Source organism: Myodes glareolus, chromosome 24 (genome assembly GCF_982192425.1).
Source record: "Myodes glareolus chromosome 24, mMyoGla1.1, whole genome shotgun sequence".
NCBI classification, from domain to species: Eukaryota; Metazoa; Chordata; class Mammalia; order Rodentia; family Cricetidae; genus Myodes; species Myodes glareolus.
The window spans coordinates 7,297,593-7,320,133 of NC_142049.1; the positions used below are offsets into that span (position 1 = coordinate 7,297,593).

At 46.0% G+C, this 22,541-nt stretch overlaps 1 protein-coding gene across 2 annotated transcripts in view; it reads right to left on the reverse strand.

Annotated features, from left to right (window-relative positions):
- The window catches only part of Ccdc83 (coiled-coil domain containing 83), a 36,673-nt gene extending 14,774 nt beyond the window's left edge, over window positions 1–21,899 (reverse strand). For both annotated transcript variants that reach the window (XM_048435160.3, XM_048435159.3), the window contains exons 1-5: window positions 21,490–21,899; window positions 14,450–14,571; window positions 8,480–8,564; window positions 5,806–5,968; window positions 2,260–2,427 (exon numbers count right to left, since the gene is read on the reverse strand). In XM_048435160.3, the coding sequence (XP_048291117.3) occupies window positions 2,260–2,427; window positions 5,806–5,968; window positions 8,480–8,564; window positions 14,450–14,544 (511 nt within the window). In that variant the 5' untranslated portion in view covers window positions 14,545–14,571; window positions 21,490–21,899. The remainder of the gene's footprint in view (window positions 1–2,259; window positions 2,428–5,805; window positions 5,969–8,479; window positions 8,565–14,449; window positions 14,572–21,489) is intronic.
- Between the last annotated feature and the right edge of the window lie 642 nt (window positions 21,900–22,541).

The following is a 22,541-nucleotide window of genomic DNA, read 5'->3' on the forward strand; positions in this document are numbered from 1 at the left end:
AGCTCTGGGAGGCAGGGGAAGAGGTCTTCGTGTGTGAGCATGCCTGTGGAGATCAGTACCCTTCCACCTTGCTTTTGAAGCCGGGTCTCTTGTTTCTCCCACTATGCATAGGAAGCAATTCTCCTGTCTCAGTCTCTCCTCTCCCAGGAAGAATGCTAGGATTAGAAATGTGTGCCCCGGCATCCAGGTTTTTAAGTGGGTTCCAGGGACCGAACTCAGGTTTGTGTGGCTTCTACCCATCGGGCCATTTCTCCAGTCCTGTTTATCAGTGATAGAGGAGGTGAAAAGTTTGTCTTGAAGGGTGCGTAGGGATTGTACCAGCAGTGCTCCTTTGAGCGAAAATGGAGCACGAGGGTGGAAGTCTGCTTAGGAGGCTGGAGGAAGAGGCATTGCGCGGACAGATATAAATAGAACCTGCAGAGTACATTTCTGTTGTTGTTGGCAAATGGTTTCAAGGCTGACCACTCTGCCTTGAGCAACCAGCAAGGGGTTCACTCATGGGAGATATTAATTCTCCTTCTCCCAGTAGTTGCCTGTAGTTCTTTGTCTAGGGGTGGAGCCCTGCAAAACTGGGGACATTTTCTTAACAGACCAAGGCGGCTACAGCGGAAGTCTGGGACCTTGGACTGGTGTGAAGGAAAGGCAGGTCTGGTCTGCCAATAGCCAAGCTAAGGCTGCTCCTAGGGGACAGAAGGGCCAAGCCGGTTACTCCATCCTCATCTGTGCTTCCCCTCGTTAGATGTGGACAGCTGCAGGTGAAATGACTCCTGGGTATTTCTGTGTTCCTGCTCCCCTGAAGGCAAAGTATTTTGAAAAAATATTTTGAAGAAAACTCAATGTGGTGAGCGGCCAGCCATTGGTGAGCAGTGGTCTGAGGCTTCAGCACCTGGGTTGTGGCAGCCAATTGTGGTTCTCCAGGGGCAGCTAAGGTCGAGAGGGGAGTGGGGGCAATGAAGAGAGGAGAGTTCACCCCAGTGGCCCCAGTGACGAACAGGGGTCAGGACAGGGCTTCTGATAGTGTTGAGCAAGACTGCGTGAGGCTTAGAGCAGAGGCTAGGCAGATTTGGGGAGCGCGTCTGGCTTGACATCTGAAAAGTGAGAAACGGAGATCTGGGTTGTTCTAGATGACCTGTGCTCGTCCACACAGGGTCCTTTCCTCACTTTTATTTGGAGTGTCATGACCATGTAACTCTTCCAGTTCAGCTTCTCAGATTTCTTTCTTTGATTCAGGCCCTAGTCCATCCGGTTAATGCTATTTGTTTATTTAAACTTTAGAGGTGGTCATCTGAAAGTTGCTGTGGGTCAGCTGTAATCTATTTTTCATGCTTAGCATCGGAAAGACATCGTAAAACCTGGAATTGGATAACATAGTCATTCTTTGCTATGAATTATCCAAAGTGGATAACCAAATATATTCTGAAGGTCAAGTTCCATTGCTGTATTAATGCTGAGAAAGCAAAATTAACATGTTATCTTGTTCTAAACCCCAAATAGCATCCTATGGATTGCTTTTCCTTAAAAACAGAGTAGAGGGTTCAGCCCAAGGGCTACGGTGAAAATCTCGTGGCCGCCTTTTATGGTTCAGTTGGTGCTTTCTGTAGCGAGTACCCTTGCTAACCACTCCCTGTTGAAGGCAGGGGTGTGCAGGAGTGCCCTTGGTGCCCTTGGAGGGGTTTGAGACACCACAGGTAGGTTCTTGAGAGACTGCGTTTGTGCTTCAAGACTTTAGTTGTCCGATATGTTGGGGTCACTTCCGAGAAGCTAACCCCAAGCCAGGCTGATGCTGGTTGACCAACACTGCGCCTTCCTGTTGTCTCCGACTCTGCTTTGTTTCCTTGTCCACCGCCTATGGGAGTCTAGGGTGTGGTCCTTTACTCGTCTGACTGATCCTATCTCAAGTTCACTGCAATCCCTGGTCCTCATCGGCAGTTGAGGTCGACTCTCCTGCCCTGAGAGTGTTTGTCTAGGATCTCTAGAAGACTGCCTTCCCCGTTTCCTGCGATACTACATCTCTAGTCCTTTGATGCAGGGGACACAGAGTCCATTGAAACCTCTAACTTTTCCTTTGGCCCTTGGTCCTCAGCACCCACCCATCCCCTCAGCACCCAACTCAACCACTATCTCTGGTTTCTGCGGGCACACAGCTGGTTCTTCTGTTTTGATAATGATCTTATCAAATGCACTTGGGGAATGCCCTGACTTTTTGTCTGCGAAACACGGGCCTTCTATTGGATTTGAACAAACTCAGTCGCGACTGACCTGACATTTTCTCGGCGTTTTCTTTGACCGTGTCGATATCCTTCTGTAAGGAAGCGATGAGCTGAGCGTGCTGTGCGCTTCCCACGTTCTTGTACTCTTCCCAATACTCCTTCTCACCGAGTTTCTCGAGAAACAGTTTCTCTGCGTTATTTATTTGTATGCGCATCTCTGTCGGAAAGAAAAGCCAGGCGCATGTCATTTCCGTCATCCCCGGAACCGGCACACAGCACAGTCTGCTTCCACAAAGTTAGGGGCTGCTGCGGAAATGCAGTTATCTCAGAAATACTATTTGTGCAATTTCGGGATAGCCAAATGATTAAAATGATTAGATATCCCTCATGACAAATCTAAGTAAAATTAAACTTTCAACTCTAAAGAGGATGCATGGTTTAGGACTATGTAAATGAATGATTATGTATGCCTAGGAATCACAAACTTAAATCTACGCCTGTTTCATAAGGATCCCTATTCGTTCACGTCTTCACATCTTATGATGGCTTTGTGAAATGAGTTTAATTTTCTATTTTGTGGTGTATGGGTATTTGCCTGCATGTGTGTCTGTGTACCACACGCTTGCCTGGTACCCGAGAAGGCCAGATGGCATCAGATCCTGTAGTTATGGATGGTTGCAAGGCACCATGTGGGTGCTGGGAATTGAATCTGGGTCCTCTGAGAAACACAGTGCTCTTAACTGCTGAGCCATCTCTCCGGCCCCCTACACTTTCATGTGTAGAGTGGCTTTTTCTAGTCATTGATGTCTCTAGGCAAAACTGATTTCAGGTCCTTTGTAGAGTATGACCCTGAACTTCTAATTCCCTGCCCCGAGTAGATTACAGGAATCCACCATGCTCAATTTTGACAGTCACTTTTATCAGTCAACTGTCTGATTCAGTCATCAAAATTTCAGATTTTGGCTTTTCTTTTGAGAAATGCTAGCATCCAACAGTCAGAGACACGTCTTCTCCCATTCTCTCACACTGTAAGACTGCAGAGTGAAAGATGAGGCCTCCGATTAAACACGCACAAACATTGAACGAGTCAAACATAACCTTCTGGGCCTGCCCCGGTGCACCTGCTAGCGTGATGTTTTATTCAGTTTGGAGGCCCGGGTATAATATTGCTGAGGGTCTGTATGTAGGACGCAGTGCCCAGAGCCACACAGAGTGAACCTCACAGCGGCTTGGCTTGCTCCTTACACTACCTGATTGGAAAGTCTCTTGAAGGTAACACTGTTCTAATCACCCCTGCAAATCTGGCCTTCTTACACCTGGCAATCAGCTGGTTGGCTCAGTAAATGTTTATTTACAAGATGCTCTGAATCCAGAAGTCTAAGACACCCTGGGCGTGGTTTGCCTAGATATATATAAGATCAAAAATCGCCTAAATGGTGCCTGTTAATGTCACTGGACAGCTATGAAAACCAGATGGGCAATTGTCCTCCCATTTGACAGACTGCTACTGTCTGAATCCCTGCTACATTTGACTCTTAAGGGGAGGATTGGTAAATACCATTGAAACTTTATACAGAGAGATGAATATACCAGCTGGCTCACTTTGTCTCCCGTTTCTTTCTAGTAACACACACACAGACACACACGCATATACATAGATTTTTTTTTTCAAAGGAAAATATGAGACCTGGTAGGCAAGAGGTCCTGGATTCAGCCAGGCAGCCTTTGCCCTTTCTGTGACTTGCTGCTCTGAGGCACGCCCAGCTCAAGCTGGGTTTTCATCCTCTTGAGCATGTTCTAGTTAAGAGCTGGGGGCAAAGGCTCCTGCAGTGCTTCCCAGGTCTTCCTGTGCACCCGCCATCCCCAGGGACTCGTAAATGATGCAGGTTCTGCTATCCAAGTACTAACCAGGTCCAGCTCTGCCTAGCCTCCAAGATCAGAGTACCCTGAGTGCATCCAGGGTGGGATGGCTGTCGTTCTCCACTGCCAATGGCTTCTGGCAGGGCCAGGCAAGGACTCGGTTTTCTTTAAGGGCTAGCCCCTGGGACTTTGACCACGCTCTAGTGAGTATAGGGACAACACAGGTTGAGCTCGTTTTTCTTTCCTTTGTCTTCTGTTTTAGGAGGGGAAGTCACAAGGGTGTGCGGAGGGACAAACCTGGAAGGACCTGGAAATGAGTGTGACTGGGGTGCAGGACGTGAAATTCCCAAAGAATCAATAAAAATATTATGCTGGAAAAAATGCAGGCGGTAATTCAGCAGGCCTGGGCAGGGATGAGAGTCTTCGATTCTAAGAAGTTCCCTCATGAGCTACTTGAGCCTGTTCCACCTCAAAACAAGGTTCTTGCAAGGGACTGCCTGGCATGCAGGTGACTGTCAGATGATCTTTCCTGAGACAGCTGCTGTGTCCCCTTCCCTCTCTTCCTTCGTCTCTGTGGCATTCGCTCTTTGAAAGCCTCACATGTCTGGCCTCCTCTACTCTAGTACTTGGCCCTCGTTTAGTATGTGTCCTGGTTGTCTTTTACGTCAGCTTGACACAAACTAGAGTCATTTTGGAAGCGGGAACCTCAACTGAGAAAACTCCCCCACCAGACTGATCTGCGGGAAAAGTCTGTGATAAGTTTTCTTGGTCGATGATTGGTATGCCCAGCCCACTGTGGGTAGTGTCATCACTGGGGTGGTGGTCCTGAGCCAGCCATGAGGGGCAGGTCAGTGAGCAGCACCCTGTCATGGCCTCTACTTCAGTTCCTGCCTTGAACTATTGCCCTGACTTCCTTCACTAATAGACCTGAGAGCGGTAGTGAATGCTTTCCCCGCCAAGCTGCTCTTTGTCACCATGTTTTGTGACAGCCATAGAAACCGGAAGACAGCATGGCACCGCTGTACTAGTAGGTGCACCTCAACTGGGGCCATTGCCAGAAAGTAATTTAGCCACCTGGGCAGTCATCATGAGGTCATCGCCAACTCAAGGGACCATTGTCAAAGTGGTTTTGGAAATGTTAGCAAGAAGTGTAGGATGAGAGAACAGGAATAAGAAATGTGCACATCAAAACTACATGTGTGATTTACTGGATGGGTCATGTGTTTCCAGTAGTAAGAGCATGTCTTGTGTCGTCTACTGCCTTCCCTAGAATCGCTTGCCGAATTCCCCTTTCCCAATTCCAAGCTCTTGTTCTCCAATCTAACATGGGGGCTTCATTCCCTCCCCATTGGGGGAGGGGTGTCCATAATTATATTCCCTTTATGATGCCCAAATCTAAAGCAAAGGTAAGGTCAATGGAGCCCTTCAGCAATGGAACTGCTTAGAAAGGGAACAATCCCCTTGGTAGAGCTCAGGATTCAGGACACCGTGGGGGTTGAAGAGCAGATGGAATTCATTCCTGGCCTTGTTCATTGCTCTAGTTCCCCTCTTCTCATGGCCCCTGCAGGCTTCATTCTTTCCTTCTCCTGTCTCTACCCCTGGAGGGACTGGGACCGTAGTTCAGATGATGCAACTGGAAATGCAGTCACAACGCTTTCCACACGTGGAAGACATAGGCATCAAGTCCCGAGCGTGAATACAACATTCACTGGCTTTTTCCAAGTTGCTAACTCACCTTTCAGGTTTTGCTCCTGGTCTCTTTCAAACTTCCACTTTTCCTTCATGGCCTCTTCCACGTCCTCCCTCGTCACGGGCGGCACTCCCTCTGACTTCTCCTCGCTTAGTTCTTTCAGGAGGTTCTTGATGTGCCACTTCTGCTCCTCTCTCAGGTGTCTGTTCTGCCCGACAAACAACAGTGGCTAAAGACCTCTGCCCGCTGTTTGCACCATTCTCCCAGCACACAAGCCTGCCCTGAGACTTGCAAAGCCAGAAGCAGCATTTAATTAACCGAAGTGTACAGCGCTGTCTCCAAGAGCTAACAGGACGTGCTAGATTCCGAATCAAACAGACTCTATCAGTGCAACAGCCAGCAATAGGTTGCTGTAATTTTAAGAATATGCTGCCAATTTACCAAATTACTCACACACAGGCTCCACGAATGTTTAAAGCAACTCTTGGAGCTAATGTTTCTGAACCTCTCGTCTCCCTACCATGTGAGAGGCTGTGTGCTGGGCACTCGTGTGATCACTACTGAAACAGAAGGAAGTCCTGCTTTTGTGGGAGCTCCATCCTTCCTCGCTTTCATCACAGATGACCCTGTTTCATCCTCTTCTTATAGGATGACGGTGGATTCAGCACACAGGACGTTACATTTCCTGTGGGTGTCTGATCCACGCTTCTGAGATATCTAACCAACTTACAGTTCATTCTTACCATAGTTGTCTTACTGTGTGCACCAAGGAATCAAATGAGCGAAGGAATCACACTCCAACCTGCCCTAATTATCAATTATTATCAATAATTATCAGTAATTATCAATGTGAGTCGTTCATGATGAAGTCAGCGGCACCAGAAAACGACCTGGCTTCACGAGAGAGCACAGGAGTAGCAGTATAAGCACTGCACAGGGAAATCTGAAACTTATGTAATAATACTTTTTGAAATTATTTTATTTGAAAAACTAGAGCAATAAATATAGACCTACATTTCATTACCTACCAATCAATCCCAATTTATATAGTGTGTTTTCTGTGATAATACATCTGAGGAGGGAGGGCCTAGAGCAACCTCTTTGTATGTTATTGAGATTGAGTTGGTATTAATTTTAGGGTGTTAAGTAGACTCCTCAAGAAAGTCACTAAGAAAACAACTAAGATGTAACAACACAATAATAGTTAGAAGGGTACACGTGTGGCCCAAAAGACAGTAATGGAAGAAGAAAAGTAAGAAGCACATGAGACAGAAAACAGAGCCAAAGGTGGGTGTGGAGGCACATGCCTGTAATCTCAGTGCTTGGGGGATAAACGGAGGAAAGAGATGTTTCAATCCTGACCTGCTAAGCTTCCCTACCCACGCCTGATGTAGGAGCGTAGGTACTAGCTAGCGGAGAATACACACTAGCCGTGGAGAATGCGCACTAACCAGCGGAGGATGCACACTAGTCGTTTTGCAGGCCACTCACTCTTGGTTCAGGCCCTGGGTCACACCGTGTGGGCTCAAACATACTGACAAGGCTCTTGTCACTCACTGTCCACCTGTGCCTGCTCTAATTCTTGTCACAAGTACTGACTACACCAGTAATAACACCAGAGTCACGGTCATATCGCCAGAAGCTTGCCAAGTTCCACAGAGCAGCGTGGAGTGGATAGGAACTCTCATTTTACACACAGGAAACTGAGGCTGATGCCAGCACTAGAGAGTTGTACAGTCAGGATGCAAACTTGGGACTCCAACTCCAGATTCCCTTAAAATGTAAAGATACAGCCTTTGAAAATAAAACTTAAGCCGGCTGTGGTACACACGGATATGGCCGGCATTCAGGAGGCTGTGGCGGGGGAATCATGGATGAGTTAAAGGCTAGACTGGGTGGTATAGTGAGATTTTGTATGGGGAGGGCATATAAACAAAAAGTCAAATAAAACGCTAACTGTGGAAGTTTCCAGACCATTCTAAGTCAATCAGTGAAGGAAGAACTATCCTGGTTCTCCTTGTGGCTGTGATGTCTGAGGGCAAAACTTCAGTTTGTTACTGTTTTCCTCTTACAGATATTATTTCTGTTGTGATCCATAGCCAGCATCCTTGTGCTAGTCATATTAATTTTATTTATAAACATTTGAATTGCCATCCATGTATATATGTATGTATGTATGATTGTGTATGAACAAATGCCACAGAGCGTATGTAGAGATCAGAGAACCATTTGTAAGATTTGGTCTCTCCATCCACCGTGTGGCTCCTGTGGATCAAACTTGGGTTGCCAAGCTTGGTAGCAGGTACCTTTACCTTCTGACTGAGCTGGTGACCCTTAACCCGACTTTTACAGAACAATCTTTAAGTATGCCATTAGTAATTTTCACAATTGGGCTTATATTGTTCTAAATACATTGACATATGTACACTCCGGGAAAAGCTGAAACTAAGATTCGGAGACGGAAAAGCAAGAAGCAGTGTTTTGCAGTTTGGATAAACAAGGAGTCCCACGGTAAACGTGATTTCTAGGGTGTCTAACCTCATACTCTAAGTACTGCTCGGTGCCATGGGAACGGCCGCGCCTGCTTGCCTCACGTGCATGAAGAAACCTAATAGATGATCAGTCAGTTAGCTCCAGCACTGACGCTGCGTCTCATCGTGACCCGCAGCTGTCCGGCACGCATGCTCAGTGCCCGCCGACGGCTCCAAGTCGTACTTACCCTGTCTTGGTACCTTTGGTTCTTGTCCCTCAGCTTCTTGATCTGAAACATGAATCGCTCCACTGAATTCTCCTTTATTTCACGTCTGAGAAGAAGCAGAGATGGGTGGGTTAGTACCCCAGGGAAGGGTGACGAGGCTACGCTTTAATTTTAAACATAGATCTGCCTGCCTTTGCCTCCCAAGTTCTGATTTATTTGGTTTTGAGATAGGGGCTCACTATGTAGCACTGGCTGACCTGGAACTTGCTATGTAGACCACATTGGCCTTGAACTCAGAAAGATCCTGCTTCTGGCTCCTGAGTACTGGGATCTAAGGAGAGCTAGTGTTTTCTACCTCTTTAATTCATTAAGATACATATTGGGTGAATATTAAGTCTTTAAAAGAAACATTCCTGTTTTTATTTCATAGATATAAGTTATGTTTTAATTCTCTCTAATCCAGCTTAAAGAAAATCTAGGAAAGAGAACACAGAACACATGCTTTCTAGATGTTCGCATCTAGAGATGTGTGTAGACTTCTAAAAGCATTCGGGCAAAACAAAAACAAAGGCAAAGACCAAACGAGATTGCCCGAGGCAAGGCGTCTTGGACTGCTGGGGTAACCCAGGAATGCCCACCAACTCAATGTTTGTTAGTGCGTGTTCTTTTCTAAGGATTAAAGCTTCCCATCATAAATCATCTCTTTAGCACCCAGTAAGTATTTGTGGACCATCTGTCCATGTGAAAAACAGAGCAGGAAATCGATGGCCATTAGAAGTGCTTGCACGTTCAGATTTCTGGATGAGAGTAAATCTTGGACCTCTAAGTCTGAGATTGAAAAAGGCTAAAAAATCACTTCACCCGAAATCCCTGCTTTAGTTTTAAATAAAGCACACAGTTTTAAATCTTGCTTCTTAACCATTTCTTGCCTCCTTGGTTGTAGGCAAGTCAAATCTCAGGACCTAAAATCTCAGCTGCCAGATAAAGAAAGTCATACCCAGCTCTGTATATTATTATATGGAAAAATTAAGAAATCGCACATAAAGGGTACACTCAGAGAGTGCTCATAAACTCTTGTTGAATCTGACATACTACCAGCACTTTCTCCAAAAGTCTAATTATATTTATGACCTCGTATACTTCAGGAGAGAGAAAACTAAGACTCCTTCCTTCCACATGATGAGAAAATGTGAAATAAAGTTAGCAATCACACAGCGGCCGCCACAAAAGATGTCAATTTGAACACCAAGAACGCTGATTTAGCTCTGCTTTCCCATTGCATGCACAGCACACATAACCGCTTTTGCCTTAGCTCACTCTTCTATAAAGGAGATGAGGAGTGGAAGATGCCTGGCTGACATGATTGATGCCAAGACTGGCAGCCTCAGTTTGATCCAAGACCACACACACACACACGCACACGCACACTCACGCGCACACACACACACGCACACGCACACTCACGCGCACACACACGCACACACACTCACGCGCACACACACACACTCACGCGCACACGCACAGGCACAGGCACAGGCTAAATGGATGTCTAAAAAAGATCAAAGGAGTTGAGCTCCATAGCTCAATAGTTTCAAACCCCCACCATTTCTGCTGTCCTGTGTTCCCTCTCACAGACTCAATGGCTGCCACTTGGCCCCATGCTGCCTTGGGAATCACAGAGATGGTTTAGAACGAGCCCTTCATGACCTTGGTCTTCAAGGAGTGCAACTTGGCAGATTTGGAGCAAGTAAATACACAAACAATGTTTGCCCGTTGGATGAATACTTTGTGGGACCAGGAGACAGAGAGTAAACACAAGGGCTGCCATTCTACCTGACAGGAAAAAGGAGCCTCTGACTAAGTAAGGCTTTTACTTCTGATAAGAAAAGAATTTCTGTGGGGAGATGGTGGCACGCGCCTTTAATCCCAGCACTCAGGAGGCAGAGGCAGGTGGATCTCTGTGAGTTCGAGGCCAGTCTGGTTGGTCTACAAGAGCTAGTTCCAGGATAGCCCCCAAAGCTACAGAGAAACCCCATCTCAAAAAAACAAAACAAAACAAAAAATCAACAACAACAAAAAACAGAACAAAACAACAAAAAAGAATTTCTTTCCATCCCCTGTCTCCTGGTGTACATGTGTGTATGGGAGTGGGTGGGTGTTAGCACCAGAAACCAAGGCCTCAATTGGGTGGTGACAGTGCTGACCTTTAATCCCAGCACTCGGGAAGCAGAGGCAGCTGGATCTCTGTGAGTTCAAGGCTAACGTGGTCTACAGAGCTAGTCCAGGACAGTCAGGGTTACACAGAGAAACCTTGTATCAAACAACAACAACAACAACAACAAAAACCAAAAAAAGAAAAGGAAAGAAGGAAAGAAAGAAACCAGGACCTCATTCATATTACACAAATATTCTACGAGTGAGCTTTATCTCCAGCTTTCTAGTTCTCATTTTTATGGATTAAACCACCCCAACCGAGGTCCTGCGTAAGATATACATACACTAAAAGTATTCTTTGTTCCTCTGAAATTCTAATTTAATTACTCAGCTTGTGTTTTTATTTGTGACATCCGAAAAAGCCTACAGCCTTTACCCTCTGAGCATTTAGGAGCAAATGGCTGAGGGCTTCCTGTCCTGCTGATCCTGCGCCGAGCAATGCTGATGACGGAGACCTAGCTGCAGTTCTTAGAGAATTCCCAACTCTTTTCCCGCGTCCCTGCCCCCTTGTGGACGTCATGGCAATTGCAGGTCTAACTTGGACTTTGCTTTTCTTTCTGCACCCGACACCATGTCTGGCTTTTACAGCGATCTTCAAAGGGTCCAGGGCTGTTACAAAGCACAGTGGCATTACGTGCCAACTCCCTCCCATATTGTTAAATGTTACTGGCACTCAGATTTCCCCTTCCGTGCGATATCATTGAAAATTTTAGGACGAGGACAAACTTAGAAAAAGATTGTTTTATTTTTCTTTTATGTGCATGGGTATTTTGCCAGCATGCATGTCTGAGTACCACTTGCAAGCCTGATGCCCATCGAGATCAGAAGAAAGGGTCAGATCTCCTGACACTGGAGTTACAGATGGCTGTAAACCACCATATGGGTGCAGGGACTAAAACCCGGGTTCTCTGGAAGAGCAGCCGGTGTTCTTAACCTTCAGAGTCATCTCTCCAGTGCTAAGAAGAATAAATCTTTAAAGCAAGTAGCTTTATTATATGCTTTATCCAGGGTGTTTTAAAAAATTGGTGTGCAGAAACGAACAGTTTGAAACTAAGTAAACACATCATTTTATTAATCTAACAAATCAGAAGACAAATTTGAATTGTAAAGCATTCTATACTTTTCTATGTTCTTTTAAATGGATAATCATACCCAAGCCTATATCAGCTACTTTCCTTGTAGAAGGCCAAGAGAAAGCATAGGGAGAAAATGAAAACTGTCGCTAGAAGCCATCACTTTGTGGCATTTCCAGGATTGGCTTCTCACAGAGGAACATTCACAGGAAGCTCTTGGCCTTATTGTTTAGCAGTAGAGTCCCTGTGTGCATGGGACTGATCGAAAGGAAGGGCTGTGGTGCAGCTGCCTTCCACGTGCATTCACCCCTGGGAGAGAGAGAGAGAGAGAGAGCACTTGGTTCAGGGCAGCCATCTCAACGCTAGGTTGAGAGCCTTAACGTTTCATTTCCTATACTGATGTGTAAGGCAGTGTCTTTGTTTTACCTCCACGAGTGTGATTTTGCACCCAGATAAGACTCAGTTGTGATCTTTACTCAAGAAAGAAGCTCCAAATTTACAGTGTGTCACAGTCATACTGGCCATTGAGGACACACAAGATTCAGAGTTCAATATTTGTTGAAGAAGAACTAAGCAGGAATCACCTCCCGGCGTTTTCCCTCACCTCAGCTCTGTTTTAACTACCTGCTCTGTATAGAAACAAACCCACAAATAACCCAGTCAAATAGTTTTTGGTTTCAAAATCTTGATTGATATTTTCTATTTTTTTTAAATCTCTACTTTTTAATTCTCTGTCTATGTCTATTACTCAATGTAGGAAATCTAGGTATAGAGGAGAAAATGAGAATAATCGCTCAGAGATGACAGTTCCGTAGATATAGATCACAGAATCTCATAGTCTTGTTTTTCTTGGATAACATTTTTGAGGTTCAGCTGCTCAGAAACCATGAATCGCTGTCTACTGGTTGCTCCCTGCTCTGTTATGACAGGGGACAGAATGAGAAATGCTGGATGCTGCCCGGGCAGGCCCTTCCTCAGATGGTCAAAGCAGGCGGTGTGGCCACTTGCCATGTGACAAAAGTTCTGCTTCAGGGAACACCCAGAATAAGTCCCCAGCAGAGCGTGGGCCAGCAAGCCTTTGGCAGTTCTAGTCCATGGGGTTATTTATTTCATTTTTAACGAATTATGGAGAACGCAGGCAGGGGAATAGCCACTTTATGTCTATTGCTAGCATTTCTCTCCGTGTAAACCTCTGCTAACGAGGGAGAGACTGGCCTCTGTCCACCCCAACGAGAGCGAGATATAACTAGGTGTCATCCCAAACCAGAGAGCATGTGCGAGATCAGGTTGTGTTCACAGAGCCTGACTTTTCTACACTGCTTACGGGAGAAGAGAGATCTCAGTTACAGCGAGAAATGCATAAGGGCCATGCCTGGTCGTGACGTAAGGGGTCTCTGACAGCTCGTCCCAGGGGCTGCTTCTTTGTTAGAATTCTGACCCTTTACTCTCTGCCTTCTACACAGAATGAGAACTCAAGAGAGCGTTTCTGTAGAAGAGGGCTTTTCCCTGCTTGCTGGTAAGACTCAGGTCACCAGCATCACAGCCCCCACCTTCAACCCTGGGTCCCTCCTATGAATGGTGCCCTTTCCTGATCTCACCGTGCTGCTTGCACTGACCCTTACACCACCAGAGCCTGCCCTCCATCCTTCGTTCTGACATCTGCCATTTCCTGAAAGCCATCCGCCTTTTCACGTCTGGCATCTTTGCATCAGCCGTATGCTTCCACTCTCTCCACCGCTGTCTTCTCCCAGAGGAAAACTCGCACGACTTTTCCAAGCCCTGTGCCGAGGTCAAGTCCTTCTCCCCCCCCCCCCCAGGGCTCTTCCCTGCTTCTTCACAGCAGGGAGCGTGTGCGCCGGCTCCCCGCTGTGCTGTGGGCCCAGCACTTGTTGTACATATTTGCTGAGTGAAAGCACGAATGAGTTCATTCTTATTTGGAAATTTACTGACAGTTTTCCACGAGTTCCCTAAAAATTACACATCGGAACCCCTACCCAGGGCCAGAGCTCTCAAGAGGCTGTTTGTTGAAATAAAACATTTTCAGCTCCTGGGAGCGAGACATGATGAAATGCTCTCATTCTTCAAAATAATTCTTAAGCCAGGAGTTGTGGCATATGTCTGTAATTCCGGAACTTAAGAGACCGAGGCAGGAAGAGTGTCACAGGTGCAAGGACAGAGACTTTGCCTCAAAAAAAAAAAAAAAAAAAAAAAAGGTAGCCAGTGACTGAGGAATGACAGTCAGGTTGTCATCTTGCTAACACACACACACACATACACACACACACACACACACACAAAACCCCCACACACCTCTCTAAATTGCTTGCATTTGATGTGTAGTTACTTAGAAATAATACAAGCTGGCACATCTAAGAGATAGAAAGGTAAGTGAAGGGAAATGCCGCCTCCAGCTCTCTGTTTACACCGACTGTTCCAGGATGTATTTTAGGAGGTGAACCGGCATGCTGTTATCTCTGTAGAAAAGGGCACAGCACAGTGGAGGAGACGAAACCACATGGAGGAGAGCCGTTTCATAGATACTGTTTGGTCTGTGCACACAACCCAACAGTCTAACGTCGCTAATCCATCCCGACTTCCTAGGCAGTGCTTAGCTGCGCCGCCCCCATGTGCAGTTACTTGAGCCTTACCAGGGACCGTATCTGCATGGGGCCCTGTTCAGATTAGGTTCAGAATACAGACTCACTGATAGTCCAGAAGTGCTTCGCTCATCGGCAGCTTCGCGTCTTTTGGGGGTCCATCTTGCACCTCCTTTTTGCTTCCTTTCGCCGAGCTGTCCATGGTTCCGGTTGACCACTACGAAAATACCTGAATAGCAGACAGACATAAGAAAAGTTAACCAGCTCCACCTTGGCCCCTCTACCTGCACCACTGGGGCTATCCTGTCCTGTCTGCTGCTTGTCCCCAGATCTAACATCATCCACAAGGTTGGGGCACCATCAAGCGGCATTGCCCATCATTCTTAATGACCAAAGGCCTGAGTTTCTTGTGGTCTTCATTTCTCCACAGTGTTTGGCAGTGTGAGCTGTGTGTAGCAGCAACTCAATAAATGTCTATTTAAAAATAAAATCTCATAGAAGAGTTGAAAGATTGTACGAGTCAGGGGTCAGGGGGACTGAACAAGATGTCATGTCTTCTTGACATGACAGGTTCACTGTGGCCACCACAGCGGATGGGGTTGTCTGCAAAGATGGAGCTAGTCAACACTCTAGCGTGGGCGGTGGAGAAACACATGACTGCTCACCCCAGCTAAGGAGCTACTAGCAGAGGCTATTAGGGATGTGTCAGCGATGGCTGTCCAGGCATGCCTATGTGGACAGTGCAAATGGGACTCAGTAGATTATAAGAAAAGAAAGAGGGAGAGAGCACACTGAAGATGGGGGCGGGCAGTGAGAGGTCAGGGGTGGGCAGGGAGAAGGCGAAGTAAAATATGGTCAAAGCACATTGTGTGCATTATATGCAAAGAAGAGAAAAGAAAATATATTTTTAAAAAAGTTTTCTTTTTTTAATTTTTTAGAATCAAGGTGCAAGGACTTAAAAGAGTTGTGTTAGGCCAAGGTTGTAGCTAAGCAAATCATAAATAAAAGCACACTTTGAAATACTTTTTAAACACCTAAGAGATTTACAAATGCAAATAGCTAAAATGATGATGCTTCGTTAACTTTTCATAAGCTATAAACTGCCTTTCTATGAAATATTTAAGTTATTAATAATATATTTTTCTTTATTCTTCTCTCATATATTACACCCCGACCGTGGTTCCCTCTCTTTCCTCTCAGTCCCTCCCCCCACCTCTCTTCTTCCCCAGATCTATTCCTCCTTCATTTCCCTTTAGAAAAGAGCAGGTCTCCCAGGGCTATCAACCAAACACAGCATAGCAAGTTACAATAGGACCAGGCACAACCCCTCATACTAAGGCTGGATAAGACAAACCAGTAGGAAAAAGGGGTCTCAAAAGCAGGCAAGAGAATCAAGAGACAGTCCCCACTCCCTCTTTATATGAAATCATTAAATTAGAGATAATTTTTTTTTAAAGGTAAACCAAGATGCTCTACTGGCTGATATTGGAGTGAAGCAAGATTCTTCACGGGTTTGACTTAGGTCTCGAAGCATTCTTTTCAGAATGTAGCTTTCCCTAGAAGATTTTCATCTAATTCCCACTGTTCTCCTAAGATCAAGGGCCTATCCCTGCCTTCAAGACATCTGTAGTTCTCCCTGGTGGGAGACACTGTGAGAATCAAGTGGTTGGAAACTCTTTACGGTGAGTCTGTGTTACTTCTTGGGCATTGCTCTTCCTCTCCCTACGACAGACACAATTCTTGTTGCTTACATGCTTGGGCTCGGGGAGCAATCGGGCAGATGTATGTTTTAACCCCAGACCTCATCACCTATTTTTTGTGTGATCTTCAGAAGGTTACTATTTTGGCTCTGCATATCCCTCAGCCCGCACACGGTTGAGAGTGCTAGGGACCTCGTTCCAAGGGCTCTGGTGAGCTAGAGAAACATCTGGGCTTGCATCGTGTCGCACACGCAGGAAGCTTAGCAAGTCACATGTCTCTCTTCAGGTATGGATACACATTATACATCACATGATCTTCCTGTTAAATGGCAGGCAACTGTGCAGCAGCAGAGGTCTGTGGGGCAGATTTAGGCCCCCGGGCTCACTATGGCCTGGCTTCTCCACTGATCTGGATCATCGGATTGGCAGTCCATGTAGATCTGATCTGGATCATCGGATTGGCAGTGCATGTAGATCTATGAGTCATCAAACTCCACAGTGGAAAACCCTCTGAAATGGAAACATGCCTTTCTCTATAGTTTTGGTGCTCGTGCGCCCAGACTTCTCACGACGCTTTCTTTGTATCTCAGAGTTTTCTAGACAAATACACATCCAGGTTAAAAAAAATTCATTAACACTGCCTGTGTCTTCCCCCCCCCCCCCTTTTGAGACTCTGTATACTTGGCTAGTCTGGAACCTGTGAGAATCCTCCTGCCTCAGCCTCTTGGGTGCTGAGATGATAAGTGTGATCAACCTATCACACCTGTCTTCTTTAATATGACAACCATTCACAACAATTCAGTAAGCTTCCACATCAAAAATTATACCATCACGGTTCTCAGAAAATCATTAGCTAGGAAAAATCTGTTCTCTTTGTTTCCAGTGCTATCCTGAATTTTTATATCATCTTCTACTTTAGAATACAAATTTTTATCTTTATGCAAAAAAGCATGCTAACGTTTCATTTTAAAACAGTGATTTACTATTCAATTCTTTTCTACTCTACCTCATTTAAAAGTTGAAACAAGCATCAAGACTGATCTCTTTCTTCATGAGTCATATGGAGAAGATCAAATGTTAGTGTCCCCTCCAGCGTTTCCCAGCTGGTGCCGGAGAAAACACGGCCTCATCTTGTTCAATTACCTCAGTTACATGGCTGTTATGTTTTTAACTCTCTGAATGCATAATTAGTTATTGAACTGCAGCTTACCACAGAGGAGTTTAATAAAATATGAGGGAAAATGTCAAGCCACTAAGGCATGAATGATTCATGCCTAAGCAGTACTGTACGTTGTCATTGTTTTGAGGGCTTTCAAGAAAATTAGCGAGACAACTGGGCTGCTAATGACAGGGCCTCACAAGGGACTTTTGCATCTGATGATGTCCCGTAAGCCGTGGAGATTTTCATAAACACAGTCGCTGACCTTTTGCCCATTGCTGGCACGGCAAAGGGAAACAGACTAGTCACATGGTCAGTGTTATCTCCAGGAAGGTTTCACCCAGTATAATTCCTCACAAGCGGACGTCTGATCTGTTGCGGTAACTGCAGATGTGTATTTAATGCCTGCTTTGTGGATAGAACGTTACCTCGTCACTAAGTGTACAACACAGAAGAAGCAAGTCGGAAACTCAGAGCTATGGGGGAACACACACTGCAGCAGACATCACACAAAACAAGGAGCTGTCTGAGAGAGACTCCCAGGTTATTCAAGAGCTGCTCTTGCTGCTGGTCATCCAAGAAGTGATGCCTCTCATGCATTCATGCTTGTGTGCTCTTTTTTGCCTGGTGGGGTTTGGACAGTCTGGCTCACAAAGACTCGGGTCTCTAGACTCTCCCGAGCCTGGGATTTCCTCTGTGACTATTGCTTTTCTTGTCAGGAAGCATTTCAAAACAGCATTCTCCCAGGTGTTTCTCAGTGAAAAATGAAAGTTATGTAGTAAAAGCAGACACGTGATTGGCTCCTAACGGACTGCTATCCCAAAGTGCTTTGGCGCTGTAGAATCACCTCTAGACACAGAGCAAATCCCTGTCTGCACAGTCTCAGGGGTGGGGCTGACCCCCTGGGGAGCACCCTTCCTTTCATCATCTCGTTTCTGCCCTGACACCTTTCTGGACATGTGAAATGGCTCCCGATCTTGCTCGGCTAGTTTTCCATCAACGCGGATTGAAATGAAAGATACAGACCTAACATTGTTAGCAACGACCAAGTCCTGAGTGTCAGTCCATTGGGGGAGAAAACATGTGATCGAAAGATATTGGTTAAATATGACAATTGTCATAATGTTTAATGTGTAAGGAACGTGTCAGGTGAGCAGAAATGACAGGGTTTTCTTTGTCATTGCTGTAACTTTCTTACACGGTTTCTTCTCCCTTCCATTTCCACAGCTAAGTCTTACTGGTCCCCTCCTTCAGCTCTTTCCCTTCCAACGGCGAACTTGCCAAGAAGAACGGAAATGTACATTTCATCATGGCACGCCCCTTTCAAATCTTGAAGCTTCTGTAAACCCAAAAGTAGCAGCACTAACAGTAGCAAGAAACGCAGTACTTCCTTCCAGGAGCCTGGTTACGGAAAGAGCAATCGAGAAGGCACAGAACTCATTGTAACACTGGCTGCGAGGCAATACACACGTTTAAAAATATTCGTAGTGCTCCTATAACTAAAGTTCATTTAGTGCTGAAAAGTAATGCTCCAGCAAGCTCATGTCCTTGGGAATTCAAAAATGCATGGAGGTCCCGAAGCCAACTGCGTCCTGGATGTTCAGTAAACACTGGTGTGAAGGAGTGGCCTACAAACATGCATTATTTTCTTCCTTTAGCAATGGCCTTCCTTCACTGATAACAGTGTGTGGACTCTAAGTTTGTAAAGTAAAATTGCTTAAGTATCTTTTGAAAAAGTTAGTATTTTGCATGGGTATGCGTGTATGGTGTGTATGTGTTTGCATGTGTGGGAGCTTGTGCGTGTGTACATGTGTGGAGGTCGGAGTCTGACTGTCAATGTCTTGTTCAGTTCCTCTTATCTATTGAGACAGGGTCTCCCACTTGAACACACAGCTCGCTAATCCAGCTAGCCAGCTAGCCGGTGTGTTCTGGGATCTGCCTCTGCCTCCCAGACACTAGGAGCACAGGCAAATCACCATGCCTGCGTGCCCAGCATTTATCTGGGTGCTGGGGACCCAAACCCTGGTCTTCATGCTCACACTGCAAACATGTCACCCACTGAGCCATCTCTCCACCCCAGCAGAAGTCCTTGGAATGCAAATGTTCACTTATGCCAGAGATACTTTTTGACATAAAAAGCTTTATTCTCTCTCACCAGAATGCATTGTGAACAGACTAGATGCGCTCCAGCATTAAAAAAAAAAAAAGGAACTACTTAAATCCTGTTAGAAGTGGTAATACCACCTAAAAGTTGCTTTATAAAACTTGATGCGTATTTTCAAGTAGACTATCTGGGCATAGTTACAAATATCATGAAAATGCCAAGTCTACTCACTTTAGAAAAGTACCATTAAAACTGTTCAGATCCAAGTAAGACATCTGAATGACTGACTCTGTCACGGACCTTTTGGTGTCTGGTTCCGTGTGTAGTCTTTTCTTTCTTACTTTCTTTTAATTGCAGGCAATTAAAGTCAGTACCTCACTTATGCTCAGCAAGGTCCCAGTCCCCACCCCCCAGCATCTACTTTCCTTAGGGCTAATATTTAGTCGCTGGCACGCTTTGGAACCGAAGTTCCCAGACTCTTCTAGATCTTAAACTTCAGCATGATCTGATTCAGGATTTCTGAAAACAGATTGAGAGAAGCGCGCCACCCTAACTACCCTGACTTCTCTATGCCGCGGCTCCACTTTCCTCCCAATGCTTCTGTCTCTTGATTTTAATGTCCCCACAGAAAAAGAATATCAAATGAACAAATAACATTTTATAAACATGAAAACATAACCAGGAAGAGAATTCTGTGAGGACAATGGAAACGCACTCACTGCTACTATGGTAGCCAAAATAAGGGACTTAATCTGGGGTCAGGGCTTAGAGTGGCATCCAAGGAGACGTGTGGGCAAGCATCATGTATTCTGGTGAATGTCCAGATTGAAATCTTTCCCCTCCCTCCTCCCCCTCCTTTTTCTCCTCCTCCTCCTCCTGCTCTTCCTCCTTTTTCTCCTCCTCTTCTTCTCCTTCTCCCCCCTTCCTTCTTCTTCCTCCTCCTTTTCCTCTTCTTTTTCTTTCTTAGACAGGGGGCATCCTTCCCTATCCCTCCACTACTTCAACTCAAATCAGAATGGGATTATGGGGTAAAGAAGACATTGAAGAAACAAACAAAATATTTGTCTGAGTTTAAGCTGTCAACTTGATACAGCCCTGAGCTACCCAAGAGGGGAGTCTTCTTGAGGGATTATACAGGTCATATTGGTCTGTGGAGGGTTATCTTGCTAATTGATGTAGGAGGTCCCAGCTCACTATGGGCGACATCATTCTCTTTGCAGGTAGTTCTGGACTATACAAAATAAAGCTAAACAGAAAACTAACATAACCCTGTGAACCAGTAAGCAGCCTTTCTCCAAGGTTCCTGCTGTGAACTCCCTGTATAATGGACGGTAATCTGTAAACTGCAACAAACCTTTTGCTCCCCTAATGAAACCAGAACAGTGATATTAAAATCCAGGACGTTCATTAAATGCAGAAATCATTTGTTCTCGTTTGGAGGCTGTGGTAGCCTCAGAGAAAGGAACTAAAATCTATGGATCACCTGCGAGGGTTACTACGCAAGCACACTGACCGCAGGGCACGGGCCTGTCGTGCTGGATCAGGCACCGTCCTTGGGGAAGGATCCCAAGGGTGTGTAAGGTCACTCAACAGCATTCTGCACTGTGGGAACACTAGGAGAAGGAAGGTGAAGTGGAACCCCCATCTCTCCACTAAGTTTTTCAACTTCAGCCCAGTTTCTGGTCCTGTCTGCCCAGCGTCTTTCTCCAGCTTTTCAATCTCTTTTCAGAATGAAGAGGTCTCAGATGTTTCGAGGAAATTGTGATAAACTGCTACACAAAGGGGAGGCATGGCCGCAGCCGTTTTATTCTGTGAGGTTAAGATTTTAAGACGTCAAGGGGATGCCTAATGCTCGGGATGGTGCCGGTTCCTATGTTGCTGTTTAACCCCGACCCGTCCCCGCCCCCACCCCGCCTTACCTACATACCAGAAACAAAACTTAGTATAAATTAGTCAAAGAAGGGATGAACAACAATACTGGAATAGAACAATTGTCACATGTAACAAACATTATTTAAAATGTACACATTACTTATTTCTGGCATTTTTCATTTAATATTTTCCCACCCGGAACTGCCTCTATTGGAATAAAGGGGGACCATTGTATTGAGCATAGAGCATATTGAGTAGAGGGCTGAGCATCTACTGAGTTAGCGACTGCGTGAAGACCTGGAGGTTACAGACCTTGAAGTTTAGGATGGCCCAAATCAGGCTGGTCTCCCTGTCTTCAGGGTAGTGAAAGAGGGGGAACCTCGGAGAATCCCCCTCAACAGTTTCTAACCGCCTAGGAACAACGTCCCGAGGGAAAAACCAGAGGGCGCGACCCCAAGCTCATCTCGCGTCACTGCAAACCAACAGGAGGGGGTGTCGGGGGTGGTGGGGGAGGATTCCTAGGGAGTCTTTGAGGACTGAGGAAGAAGCCCAAGGTCACACAAGGATGTCAGCTTTCTCCGACATCCTCTCCACCGCGCTTTCAGATGTGAATCCCGGGATCCTGGCTGGTGGTTTGAACGACTGGCGGTTCTCACTCAAGTTCAAACAGTTCAAAGCACTCTCCGATCCCCCTCCCGGACCTCACCGGGCCGCCGGTGCATTCTCGGTTTCCATAGCAACTGGCATCCTCACCCACTCGCCCACGCCAGGTTCCGCACCAGCGGCGGTTCGCGCGCGCCACCTGGCGGCCATGTGAGGAAGAGCACGGGCGAGGGCTTCTGTGATTCCCAAACCACTCCGGAGCGTGGGAAGGGGCAGCGCTCCAGCGATGCAGGTGCTGGGGGCTCGTCTCTGTGCTTTTCTGTCTGCTTTTGTCAGGTTAGGTTTAACTCCGGGTAGAATGGCGGGCACCTGGAGCAAGTGCTCACCGGGTAACGTGAGGTACTGAAGTTATTGATTCTGTCTTCCTTCTCAGTTTCCTTATAGCTTTCATAACGCAATGTAGATCTATCTGCAAAGCAGTTTTCAAGGTAGGAATCAAACCAAACCAACGCTCCGCAGTACAACATTTTAAGTTCCTCTTGCGCAAGCCATTCTCTCTCATCCTGAAGGCAGTCTCTGCGGGCACCCTAATTTTCTCCCATTACATTCCAGTAATTGTCTTTCCGGCCTGGGAAGTCGGAAGCCAGGCTCCTTCAGGCTTCCTACTCTCTTCCAAGTGATCTAGTTGGCTTAAAGAAGTAGATTAAAACATCGGTTATCATTTTTAAAAGTTAATGCTGTGTTATTATATTAGGGGCCCA